This window comes from Meriones unguiculatus, chromosome 17 (genome assembly GCF_030254825.1).
Source record: "Meriones unguiculatus strain TT.TT164.6M chromosome 17, Bangor_MerUng_6.1, whole genome shotgun sequence".
NCBI classification, from domain to species: Eukaryota; Metazoa; Chordata; class Mammalia; order Rodentia; family Muridae; genus Meriones; species Meriones unguiculatus.
The window spans coordinates 99,319,134-99,332,449 of NC_083364.1; the positions used below are offsets into that span (position 1 = coordinate 99,319,134).

The 13,316-nt window shown below is 42.4% G+C and overlaps 1 protein-coding gene and 1 long non-coding RNA gene across 3 annotated transcripts in view; one reads left to right on the forward strand and one right to left on the reverse strand.

The window, feature by feature from the left end:
- LOC132648620 (uncharacterized) overlaps positions 1-13,316 on the forward strand; it is a 58,352-nt gene that overhangs the window by 41,527 nt on the left and 3,509 nt on the right. The window lies entirely within an intron of this gene.
- The window catches only part of C2cd2 (C2 calcium dependent domain containing 2), a 64,062-nt gene that overhangs the window by 37,237 nt on the left and 13,509 nt on the right, over positions 1-13,316 (reverse strand). For both annotated transcript variants that reach the window (XM_021657359.2, XM_021657360.2), the window contains exon 3: positions 1,390-1,509. In XM_021657359.2, coding sequence (XP_021513034.1) covers positions 1,390-1,509 — 120 coding nt within the window. The remainder of the gene's footprint in view (positions 1-1,389; positions 1,510-13,316) is intronic.

A 13,316-nucleotide genomic window follows, 5' to 3' on the forward strand; every position in this document is an offset into this window, starting at 1 on the left:
TGTGACCTGAGAGTTTAGGCTGGAATGAACTCTCTCCTCTACAAGTGGCTTTTGGTCATGGTATTTTATTACAGCAATATAAAAGTAATTAAGATAATGTGAATGAGTTACCTGTGTATATGTAAGTATACAGTGTGCAAGCTTGGAGAACCTGGAGGCCAGAAGAGGTGAGATGGCCCCTGGTTAAGCTTCTGCCTTGGCCTACCATGTTCTTTCAGAATGGACATGAACCCCCCCCCCAAAAAAAAAAAAAAAAAAAAAACAAAAAAACAACTCCTTTCCAGCTTCCCCTCTACCCAGCCAGCTCCTCAGGCCAGGTGACACTGACACTCTATATCCTTATTTAGATGGGGAACTCACTGTACTGTGTGCTTCTCTTTCTGTCACCAAGGCATAGGAAAATGGAGAGAGCAAAAGGAACCAGGGCACCATCTTTGGTCCTGGGCACAGCCAGTATCCATGTCCACATGTCCCTGGTATTATGTATGGAGTACCATGGAACCCTTCCCCCTCTACCTGGGCCACTCCAGCAGCCTCAAATGGCCTCCTTTATTTGAGGACTCCTCTACAGTCCTACTCATGTAGAGGAGGCATAATCATGGAAAGATGGCCAGGCCTTCATCCCTGAAGCCTTATATATAGGACCAGACATAGTATATGGGACTTGGCAGGTGTGATTAGGGCCTGAACCATAAGGTGGTGAGAATATCTTCTATCTCCAGGTGACTAAAGGAATCATAAGTATCTTTATCAATGAAAAAGGCTAGCAGGAGGATGTTCCAATAGGTATGGTTTGAAAACTAAACCTATGGTGACTGTACTAAAAAGGTACAAGGCACAGTGACCAAACAAAGAGTGAGGTGATACATGAGCTCTTTATAACTAATATATAGCCAAGAGGAACACAGTCCTATAACCCTCAAGTATCTTGCTGAATAAAGCTATTCTCAAAGTCAAACTGCCACCATTTTCATTAGATGAGCTGTGTCTGCTGGCAAAAGATCATCACAGCTGGGCTTGATAGGAGAATCGGGGTGTGCCACAGGACCCTCACCTAGTTATCTAGTCACTTCTCCCAACCAGTTATACACAATTCTTCCCTAATTCCACGTGACCACAGAGAGGGGACAGAGTATATAGGCTGAGAAGAACTAGAGGAGAGGGCTCCATCTACATAGTCATCATCCATGCTGGGTACAGACCTTACAGTGTTTTGTGCTTCTCTGAGTCATGCTTATGGAAACTAACAGTTTAAAGATAATAAGAATGAGACTCAGACCTCTGTAACTCAGCATAAAGGAATCCTCCATGTGTCCCTTCTATGCTAGGGAACACAAGATCATGACTATCATGGATTTCTTGTGACTGATGGAATCTACAGCACCTTACCTTTAAATGAAATGGTGAAAGCTGGACATCATATAGCTGGCATTCTGAGCTTGTGGTAGAGGCAGGCCCTGCACTGACCAAGAACTGAAGGGTCTCACCCACCACATGACAGATCACCACCTGGAGAGACAAGGGACAGGGAATCTTCAGAGACAACAAGGACAGTGCATAACACAGACACCTTTGTTTCACTGAATAACCTAGACTATCTATGTCAGCAAGAAAGAATTCTGAGCCTCAACTTTGGATACTCAGATACACATCTTTTCTAACATGAAACAATTCAAAAACTAGACACTGCCTGATGGATTCTCAAAAGATTCTGTCCTGCTTAAATCTGGTTGTCATGTTTTTTCACACATAATGAAGGTTTTGTTCCTTAAAAATAGCTGTTATTTATTTATTTCTCACAATGGCTGCTTTTATACTCCCTTTACAGGGACAGTGAGTTGCCAGATGTATAGGTGCTTACCATCAGGCCTAACAACCTGAGTGTCATCCTCAGGACTGACATAGTGTAAGTAGAGAACCAACTTCTACAAGTTGCCTCTGACCTACACACACACACACACACACACACACACACACACACACACACACAAATAATAAATGTACTTTTTTAAAACTCTAGACATTTCTACCCTCATGTAGAAAAAAGCCACTTGCCATATTTTGCTAAAAGTAAGCCTTTAAAAGAAAATAAGTTATAGGTATTATAAGCAAAAAATTTAAAAAGTAGCCAGGTGTGGTGGCACACACCTTTAAAACCAGCACTCAAGAGGCAGAGGTAGGTGGATCTCTGAGTTTGAGGCCAGCCTGGTCTACAAAAAGAATTCCAGGACATCCAGGGCTACACAGATAATGCCTGTCTTAAAACACAAAACAAAACAAAAACTTTAACATATGTTGATACAAAAGAAAGTTAAGAATTTTACCCAGAACATAAAATTATTTCTACCTAAATAATTTTATTATATTAGTTTTAATTTGAGTATAAATTTAAAAACATATAAAGTTTTTATGTAAACTTATAAACATGTAAAATTAAATAACTCTAACAAAAATAGAGCTATAATATGAGCTCAAATATACATTGAATTTGTATTTTAGAACAAAGTTATAGAAGACAGAGACAAGTAATTACATCAACAATAAACCAAGCTACAATCTGTTGTAAGAATTTCAGAGGGGTGATATTATGACTAAAATAACCCAGTGTTTTTTGTCAGTGAGTCCTAGGGGAGCAGATCTTCTACATCAGATTCTAGTCACGCCTGGCAAAACCCTGAGCATGCGCAGTGCACACCAAGGACAAATGTCAGGTATATAGGGGCTGCAGCAACAGGGCATGCTAGGCACTGCACAACAGGGTGGCTAGGCAGCCCAGAAGCTGTCCAGTGAGTCACTGGAAGTCTGAAGATGACATAAGATAGACTTCTGCCTTCCCCCAAGGAATGGCTGATCCCATCCCTGAGGGTCACTTTGAGAGACAGAAAAAATTCTTTAATTCTCTGGTGTATTTCTCCAAATCTAAAACACAAAGTGAAAAGATTATGAAAAAAATTACTTTGCTAGGCCTGATGCACAAAGTGCAGAGCTAGTCCATCTACACTCCCTCTTTCTCATCCCTGGCCTCCCACACACAGTTTACTGCTGGTGCCCCCAACATACAAACTCTAACATACCCTCCAGGTGCTCTGAGCCTAGTAGGGCAACTTCTGGAATCTAGGAGTGGAGTCCTGAGCACACTGGCCTAGCAGGAGTTCACCTAAAAAATCATCTTCCTTCTCAATTCTGGAAAAACCTGGTTCACCTTTCTTTCATTCATTCCTATGACATTGCTCTCAAAAGATGGCTGACAGGGACTAGTTTCATCTTCCCCATCCCCAGAGTTCACAGAGGGTTAGAACAACAAAAACAACAACAACAAAAATGTTTGGATAAGAAATGTCACCGATTCATGTTAAAAATAACTGTTCTATAAACAATCCTTTCTGGAAATTTTGATAGCAGAGAAACTCCATGGGCCAATGGCTGATGCAAGGAAATGCTGTTCCCAGGGCCTGTGCCTTTTGCTGCTTGAAATAAAACAATAAAACAGAGGAGGTTTTGCCGCATGACTATTAAGATGCTCTAGAACCTTCTACCCTGAGCCCACCAGCACTGTACTAAGAACACAGTTGGCTTGGGATAGGAACTAGAGGTGTGCTTTAAACCTCATAAGAAGCTTTGGTTTCCAAGGACACATAAAGCTGCCCAACAATCACCTCTTGAGTGACACAGAGCATCTAAACACTTGGGTAAACCTACAAAGAAATTAGGTCAATAACTAAATTCAAAGGACTTCTAGAATACAAGACTCCAAAGCTCATGATTAGCTACTCGAGATGGTCAATGTTAGCTGTAAACTTGACAGGATCTGGAACACCTAGTAGACAAGCTTCCAATCACAGCTAACCATGAGGGGTTGCTTAGGTTAGGTTAGCCTGTGGGGATTATCTTGCTTAAGTTAACTGAGGTGGACAGACCCATTATAAAGGAGAACAGCTTGAGACTTAGACTGAATAAAAAGGAACTAGCTGAGATAGAAAATGACTCAGAACAAACCCTTTCTTCCTTAAGCTGCTTTTGTCAGGTATTTTATCACAGCCATAGGAAAAGGGACTGAGAAGCCACTCACCTCCCCTACTCTAAGACCTAGTAGAATCAGTAATGAGGCTTTGGGTTAGAAAGTCTTTTTATAACATCCCAGTTCTTTTCCAACCTTATTGCACCACATTAGCCAGGCACACTAACTAGCCTTTTTTAGTGCCCCCATGGTATATCATAAAAGCTCATTAAACAAACCTTCTGAGCATACCATCAATGTTATGGGAGTAGCAACAGAACTCTCCATCCTTCTGCCCCAGCCTCCTAAATACTGGGATTATAGGCTCATGGCACAATACCTCTTTTAATCACAATTCATTTATTTGTTATGTTTTGTTTTTAACTTGAGTCTTATTTTGTAGCTCAACATAGCTTGTAGCTCACTGTGTAACTCAGGCTCATCTCAAACCCATGACACACCTCTTGCCTTGATCACCTGAGTAGCTGGGATAACATGAATGAGCCACCATACTTAGCTTAAAGTCTCAACATTTTGATGTGCCAGTCCAAGCAAACAGCTCTCACTGGACAGACAGCCATCGCGGCTGAACCCCTCCCCAGGGTTCCACCTCTGCCACCCAAGAGCCACAACATCTCATTTGTTAAATGGAGGAAAACAAAACGGTTTTAAGGCAGTTATCTTCTTTACCTATATTAATGTTGATGCACAATAAGGATTAATTTTCTTAACCCATACAGAATGCTTCACTTTCAGGCCTCTCAACTGAACAGCAGCAAGGAGGATCCCATACATGTTCTAGAAATCCTAGCAACTTTCCAGCCACCTTAAAGCACCAGAATGCCCAGAGTTGACACCTACTTCAGGATCTATAAGGAGCAGAGACCTGGGTTGTAAATTTAGAGCTCCCCCCAAAATGATAACTAGGTTTCCTAGTTAGCTCCTCAATCTGCATTATATGGACCTGTCTAAGCATATTTGTTAGGTCCTTCTGGCTTGGGTTCCAAATGTCAGTGCATAATGCATATGTGCTTGTGCATGTGGTGTATGTATGTGTGCAGATGTGCTGACACAGACAAGTGTAGGGGCCAGAGGCTAGTATTGTCTGTTCTAGTCAGTTGCTTCTCTACCTATTTTTTGAGATAGGATCTCTCACTGAACATGGAGTTTGCTATTTCTGTTGTACTGGCTAGCCAGAAAAAAACCCAGGATCTGCCTGTCTGGCGCCTAGCATTGGGTTACAAATGGACACTGCCAAACCTGACTTTTATGTTGGTTCTGGGGATCTAAACTAAGGTCCTCATGATTGTATGGCAGGTACTTTTCCCACTGAGTCATCTCCCAGCCCACCCTGGTTTGTTGTTTTGTTTTGATTTTTAAAGACAAAGTCTCACTAGGTATCTTTGGCTGGCTTGGTACTCACTATGTAGATCATGCTGGCCTTTAACTCTCAGAGATCCACCTGTCTCTGCCACTTGAGTGCTGGGATTAAAAGCTTATGCCATCATACCTACCTTTCTTCTTCTGTTTTGAAACAAGGTGTCTCACGAAGCCTTAAGGCTCCAGCCATTAGGTGAGGCTGTATGGAATGTGGATCCTGAAGCCTACCTATCTCCACCTTCCCCAGCACTAGAATTAAAAGTACATGCTACCATTTTTAAATATGAAATTCCGGGGATAGAATTCAGGTCCTCATGCTTACAAGGCAAGCATTTTACCAACAACCATATCCCCAGTCAAGCAGTGGCTTTTTGAAAAGTTAAGTATCATTAGTATCTACCAACAAGCTGGCACTCCCAAAAATGAACTTCCTAGATTAAAAAACAAAACAAAACAAACAAACAAAAAATAGCCACAGACCTGCCTGAGTCTGGGGTCTTTTTCCTTCAAAGCACCCACAGAATCCTCAGTGACCCCAGCATTTCAGAATAGAAGGCTGACTATAATTCCCCCAAAATGCTGTCTTTTTCAAGGGCAAGAATGGTCAAGGTTGTTATGCTAGGTATGTGATAGTTTGGATAAGCATATGTCTAGGATACCCCTGGTTGAAACAGGGTAGCCTCAAAGGGTAAAGGAAAGAGACTCAAGTCACTGGCACCATACGTTCAGACAGCCTGTCCTAGCAAATAGCAGCCAGAACCTGTTGTTCACCATTTTTGTTGTTTTGTCTGGCTTTGAGATCGTACAATCACACAGACAGCTTCTGTCTGGGAAATATGCCTTGTGTGGAAGGTGAGTCCCAGATTCCTGTCAAAGGTATTCCCAAGTCATGCTACTGCTTGTCAATAAGTAAGTCTCAAACCCTTTAAAAAATCTCACCACTGTTCCACTTTCCTATCGAACTCACCTGAGGTATACCTCCTCTCAGAACATGCTAGAACTCAAAGTCATTTAATACTTTTGTCTCCAAAACCACTAGGAGCACAGCTCAAAAATGCACCTAAATAGTTATTGGGGGATTTTTCACGTGGATCACATGCTATAAGGAAGGAACCATCAAACAAAAAGGACACAGATCCATTACTGGAGCTGTCAGGTCAGAGGGCAGGCTCCAGCAGCCCTAAGGAGTTTGGCCTTGTGTCCTAAAATAAGTCAAACAAATAACAGAAAAGCAGAGAAAGGAAATTTATTCAACGTGATCACACTGAAAAGAAGAAAATGAGAAAGATGTTCAGTTACTCCTCAAGCTTGTCTTGACCCCCAGAATTGGGGCTGAAATGAGATTTAGGTTCAAATGTAGGGCCAAGAGGCATACATAGCTAAGCAGTCCTGGTGAAGGTAGGATCCTGTTCATCACTGCCCAATACCATTTGGCTCCTACTTCTCCTACAATGTAGTCTGGCAAATAGTTGAAATCCTTTTCAGGAGGCAAGTTCCACCTCTAGCTGGCATCAGAATTTTCACCTTTCCTTTCCTCAGTATGAGAGTCCTCATTGCAGTTATTTGGGGAACATTGTAGTATGAAAGCCAAAGGGCATGGGTATCTCTTGCTCATTAAACTATATTCTTTACCAGATTTCAGACCCATTATCAACAGTTCCCAAATATGTCTTTCCCAACTCTGCCATCTTCTCACCTATATAAACATTCTTAAAGGTGTGTGGAGAATATCATATCAATAAAGATGTAAGGAGATGTAAGGAAGAGTATATCTAATGTCTATTCTGAACAGGGGTCTTCAGTCTATTCTAACAGGGGTCTTAACCAGCCAGAGTTAAGTGCTATCACATATACACAATTCATTTTGTATGATGGTTAACACTGCCAATTGATGGGACCTAAAATCACTTAGGAGACAAGCCACTTGGCATGTCTGTGAGGGAGCGTCTAGTTGCTCCTCAAGCCTGTTTTGACCCCAGAGTGGGGGCTCAAATAGATCCTGGATCTATCTAGTTTCTGAGGGCAGATGCAATGTGACCACCTCTCTCAAGCTCCTACCACTATGCTTTCTCCAACATGAAGAACTACATCCTCTCAAACTTAAGTTGCTTTTGTCAGGCATTTTGTCACAGTAATGAGAAAGTAAATGATGCATCCTATTTGCCCAATGAGACACGATATAGAGACCTGAAGGTTTACTTCATGAGAAACTCTCCCAGGGGGCTAAAATGAAAAATTCTGGAAACAAGATGGCAGTCAATTCCAAGGCATACTGGACAAATGGGGTATATCTTATCTTTGCTACTTTGTGGGTTCTTTTTCCTACCCTTTATTCCCCCTAGTTTCACCCCGTATCATTAGCTAGGAGAGAAAAGAAGGTTAGAAGAAGGAGAGAGAGAGAGAGAAAGGGAGGGAAAGGGGGAAAGAGAGAGGGAGAGAGAAAGAGAGGAATCCCTGAATCAAATTTCTTTCCTTTTGTTCTTTCTTTGAGCATGACCAAACCTACTGAAGGACCAACAACCACCCAGGCTGCCTCTCGGGGGCCCTATCATTTATATACCTTCTGAAAAGTTCCCAGAATTCCAAACATCACACAATCACAGAAACTATCTGCAGCTGGCAAAACCACACCTCTGCCCCATATCCCCAGACCTGAGATTAAAACAAAAACATATTCTTATAATATTTCTGTTTTTAAAGGAACCAAAATTCCAGAATTCTCACTACAATGGGGTATGCCTGAACCATACTAGTTCCCTTTTTTGGATTCTAACTCCCACTCCAGCAATGCTCTCTGCTCATATCAAGAAATAAAACCAAAAGAGGGGGAGGGTGACTATGTAATATGGCTTCACACAGAAGCATCTGTGTATAAGCTTTTTCTCTCAAGGACTCTGCATGAAAAGACATGGAAAAGATGTTTCCGCTAAAAAGAAGACTGGAAGGAACTGGTTCTTTTCCTTGCTGGCACTTAGTGCTTCCCATGAAGGCCAAGTCATCCTGTCATCTCTCCATGATGTTCTAGATTGCAATAAACTTAATGATATAGCAGCCCCCAAAGGTCATTTCACCATATGTCAATACCCAACAAGCAGGTTCCTTCAGGGGCAGTGTCTACAGTGGCACTCAGAGGGTGGAACGTCCCAGGAGAAGCTTCCCCTGCCATGGGAAGGATACTACCTCAAAACAATTGCACAACCTATTAGCATACATACCAGGTTAATGGCATGACTGGAATTTCAAGTCACACAAAGCAAACAAAAAGATCAGTGGAGATTTCTGTGAGAAGGAAAGACAAATTTGCTGAATTCACTGCCCTTGCAAACTAGAGAGGAATGGACAGAGCAGGAGCACAATGTTCTCAGAGTAGATGTCAGCACACAAAGGACAGTAGCCATGAAGTAGATATTAAATACACACAACAGGCTTGTGGCTCTGGCCTTCCTACTATCTACACTGTTTGTTGCTATGGTTCCACAATTTCATGGGCTATCTTGTTTTTTTCATCTCTTTCTCATCTCTTCTATAACAGATTTGGGTCAGAGCAAGAGCCACAAAGATTGTGCACAGTGGCCAGAGAACCACCACTTGGTAGCTCTGTTCTGTGGCCAAGTAACTAACCCTCTTATCTAGTTTCTCCTCCATCCCATGGCACTGTCTGTCTTCTAACAAGTTTGTCATGAGTACAAATGAAAAGAAACACAGCCTGGGCCCATCACACCCAAGGCCATCAATGAGCAATTGAATAATAATCAATCATTCAGAGCGCTGAAGCCTTCATCCAAATTCAGGTGAAGAAGAGAGGTCCTGAGAGGAGCCATGTCCAGAGGGGCCTGGAGGGTATGCCTATTCCATACATATTATGTACATATCTTTCACTTATAGCTTCCTAAACTGGAAATAGTACAAACTGCTTTCCTGCCTTCTGTGAACCATTCCAATAATCTGTTGAACTAAAGGGCTCCTGGGAAGCCAAAATTTGTCTCCTGCTAATCAGGAGTGGGGTACACAGCAGGGCCAGGCTTGTAGACCTCAGTTATACTAACTTGTCAGGGTTATGTGAGGGTCAGAACTGAACTGAATGGGAAGATACTCAGTATGAAGAAGGTCACTAAGAAACACAATGTTCAGTGTCCAAAATGCCTTGTGTGAGCCAGACTGCTCCAGACTCAGTGGGGTAGGCAGGGCCTGAATCTTGCCCCTGCCCTTAGTACTTTTCTCTGTCAAAGCTCTGAGAGATCTCACTATGGGCTGTGCTGAGGGATTGATGATGAACCTGTGTTTGCAGACACAACTGTGACACACAGAGGTATTGAAAGGCTGCAGGGCAAAGTCCAAACTTAGGGCCCTTTGTATAAACTCACAAGCCAAATAGCCAGTCCTCATTCTTATTCAGCTGGGAGAAGACATTATGTAATGGAACCTGTTGGGCTTAGGAGCACCTGTTCCTTTCTTAGCACAAGATATGTAGTCTTGGCTAAGACCATTAGAAAGATGAAAAACAAAACAAAACAAAAACCTGAGGTCATGGAGGAAGCTGGCAGGGACGGCTTCTAAACACTCTTGAAACCAAAAGTTTTCATTTCTCTATGCCATGGACTTGGTGTCCTCCAGTTCTCAAGAATTCAGCACAGCAGGGAGACTAAGTGAAGAAACTGACAAAGACTACCCTGGAAATTTTGCATCCCGTGGGAAATGGTCAAGCAGAACACAAAGCTACAACCAATCCCAGAACAATATTAAAAAGACATCTCCACACCTCTGGTCTGTATCTAATGGGGGAGTTAAGTGATGTCCCAACTGGAGCATGCTATGAGAAAAGCTTATTTTTTTCTGGCTCCAGTTCTTTCTAAAAATGGGTGTGTTGTAACTGGCCAAGGCATCTATCAAAAAATGGAAAGGTCACATACAGAAACTAAGAACAAAAGGGATCTTACCCTCTCAGAAGCTCAGAAAGATCACACATACACACATATACACCCTCCCGGCCCCTTCCCCAATACACATCTCTCACATACACATACATACAAACATACCCTCCCAACTCCCCACATCCCTCCCTACACACACACACACACACACACACACACACACACACACCCATAGGTGAGCAGAGGTTGGGGCAGCTAAGAGCCACCAAGGTGCTCCAAAGACAAAGTCCCACCCATAGCCAATAACCAATGGAGGGCAACTACTTTGAGAGTGAAGAGCAAAGATCTGTACCTGCCTGGCTAGCTCATTTGACCTCAGACAACAGCACCTAGACACATCACTCTCAATCATTTCTTCATTTGCCCAAGAAAATGCAAAAGCCAAGAACTATAAGAAAGGAAGTTGCAATGAAACCAAACACACACTCTGTGTGTGTGTCTGTGTGTCTGTGTGTGTGTCTGTGTGTGTGTCTGCGTGTGTGTCTGTGTGTGTGTATACATGCCTTCCTACTTGTTTTGGGCAGGTGACAAGCTACTGAGGATGCTACTGTGAATAAACCCATTGCAGGAGAGGAGGTGAACATAGTGATGGGAGGGGCAACTTCATTTTGGTTTTTGTACTTTTCAACTTTCCAGCCAGCACATAGTATTTCCTTTAACTGTATAAAAATGAACACATTGACATCATCCCCTTTCTAAGGTTGCCTTCCTAGTAGCCAATCAAAACCCTTAAAAATTCTTCAACTCTGAAGCTACAGAGATGGTTCAATGATTAAGAACACTGGCTCCTTTTTGCAGAGAACCCAGGTTCAATTCTCAGCACCCACACACAGCTCACAATCATTTGTAATTCCAGTCCCTAGGAATCTGACACCCTCTTCTTGCCTCCATAGATACTACACAGACACACATGTAGGCGAAACACTCATCCATGTAAAATAAAATGAAAAATGTTTCTACTCTTTCACAAGTACTTCTACTTTGAAGAATAATAAAGCAATAAACACAAAGTGAAATGATGATAGGGGCAAGGTAAAAGTGGTTACTGCTTACTGCAGGCTAAGCAATCCTGTACACTACTTAAGTTAAATCATATCACCTCTATGCCCAAGAAGGCTGGGTGATTCATGTGACTAGCTACACATCCAAGACAGAAAGTCGAGCCTTGTGTAAAGAAGCAAGGGAGCATGACACCCTGTCCTCAAATCCCTTCTGCCCAGGATAATGAAGCCTTTGCCTAACAGGCAGATTCCCTCCAGCAAGTCCTGTGCACCCACTGATAAGGTAGTCAGATAACTTAAATAACACAAGGGAAACATAATAAGTTGGGGAAGGGTGGGAAGCAAAGCAATAGACTTGGAAATGTACTGAACAAGGCTAAACTCAGGGAAGCTCATACTGCCCAGGATAATAGGTGTATTTGTAAATATTCTCTGTTTTCCAGGTTGCTAATTTTGTAACAATAAAACTTCTGTATTTGAGACAGAATGCACCACTTGCAGCAACTTCAGAGCTGTGAACATCTGCACATGATGGCATGCATATCCCTGTCTAAGGGTATGACACCCCCACAACCAACCACCAAACTAAGGGACTGTTGAGGATGAAACCACAGATCAGCCACAGGAAGAGCAAACAAAGATGAGTGAATGAAATGAAGCTTTTTAAAAAAGTTTATGAATTTATTGATTTTCACAGTGCATGCAACTCACCCTCTCCTTTATACCTAGGCACATAGTTTAACAGTGCTACTACCAAACTTCAGAATGTTCCATTTCCCAAACAGAAGGTCTGTCCCTACAAAATACTAACTCTGTGCCCAGCCCCTCCCAGCCACCTCCCCCCCATTTTATTTTCTGCTTGTGCACTTGACTCTATGGACCACATCCAGAGCCCCACCTAACACCACTTACAGTGTCTGTCCTTTTACATCCAGACTTAGCAAGAGGTCCTCATATACCATGAAGGATGTGTCAGCATTTCATTTTTTATGAGGCTAAGTAATATTCTATATCCATATTGATGTGTCCACACAGCTTGGACTGCTTTTCCTTTTCCCTTTTGTCTATAATGAATGACATGATCTGAGCAGGATGTACAAACACTATTCACATTAAGGCTTTGGTTGCATATTCACCTAGTAGATGGACTAATAGGAATGCACTTCACCCATCCACTTTGCAAGGCTGCTTTTTATTTACTATTTATTTATTTATTTATTTATTTATTTAGTCAATATGAAGATCCTTAAAGCTAGACTGCTATAAAGTCTGTATCTCTGTCCCTCCTCAGCTGCCAAGCTAGCTCTTGGTACTATTCCACTGCCCCTCAGACTTAGCAGTTTCAGAAAACAACAAACACAAACTGCCAAGTTCCAAAGAAATACAGTCTTTATCTGCCACTGACAGAGGCAATGCTGGCTGTTGGAGCAGGCACTTCCCAAGGAGGTACCAGCAAGGTTACGCTCTCCACTCTCTATGCATCAGTTTCTACCCTGTAAAAAGTGGCCACAGGCCCATCTACTTCCAGTCCTTGCCAGCTACATTTGCTGTGCAAACTTCAATATTCCAATGCCTACCACAGGCTTCAGTTCCTTCTGCCACTCTAGTATCTTCCAAAGAGTTCTTTGGACTCACTAAGGGAATAGCATGGACATGTGACTTCTGTACTAGCAAGGTTTGGAGGGAAGGGACTTTTCTTGGGCTGATGGCACAGCACCACAGTAATCAATCTGGCCAGTTTTAAACAAAATATCTTGGACCCACCTAGTCCACTCTACCCTGGCACACTTAAGTGTGCATCTGGGAAGCTAGAAAAGTAACCAGGATCCTGTGGCACCTGTCATTTATGCCTGTGAGAAAAGAAAGTAAGCTATTTATCCAGCCAAGGAAGAGGAATAAATAAGTCTGACTCTACAAAAACCTAACCCTGAAACAGCCAAGCAAGAGGGATACATAAGCCTGGCTTGTCCAATGACAGCTATGGAAACAAAGCTGTAACTAATCAAA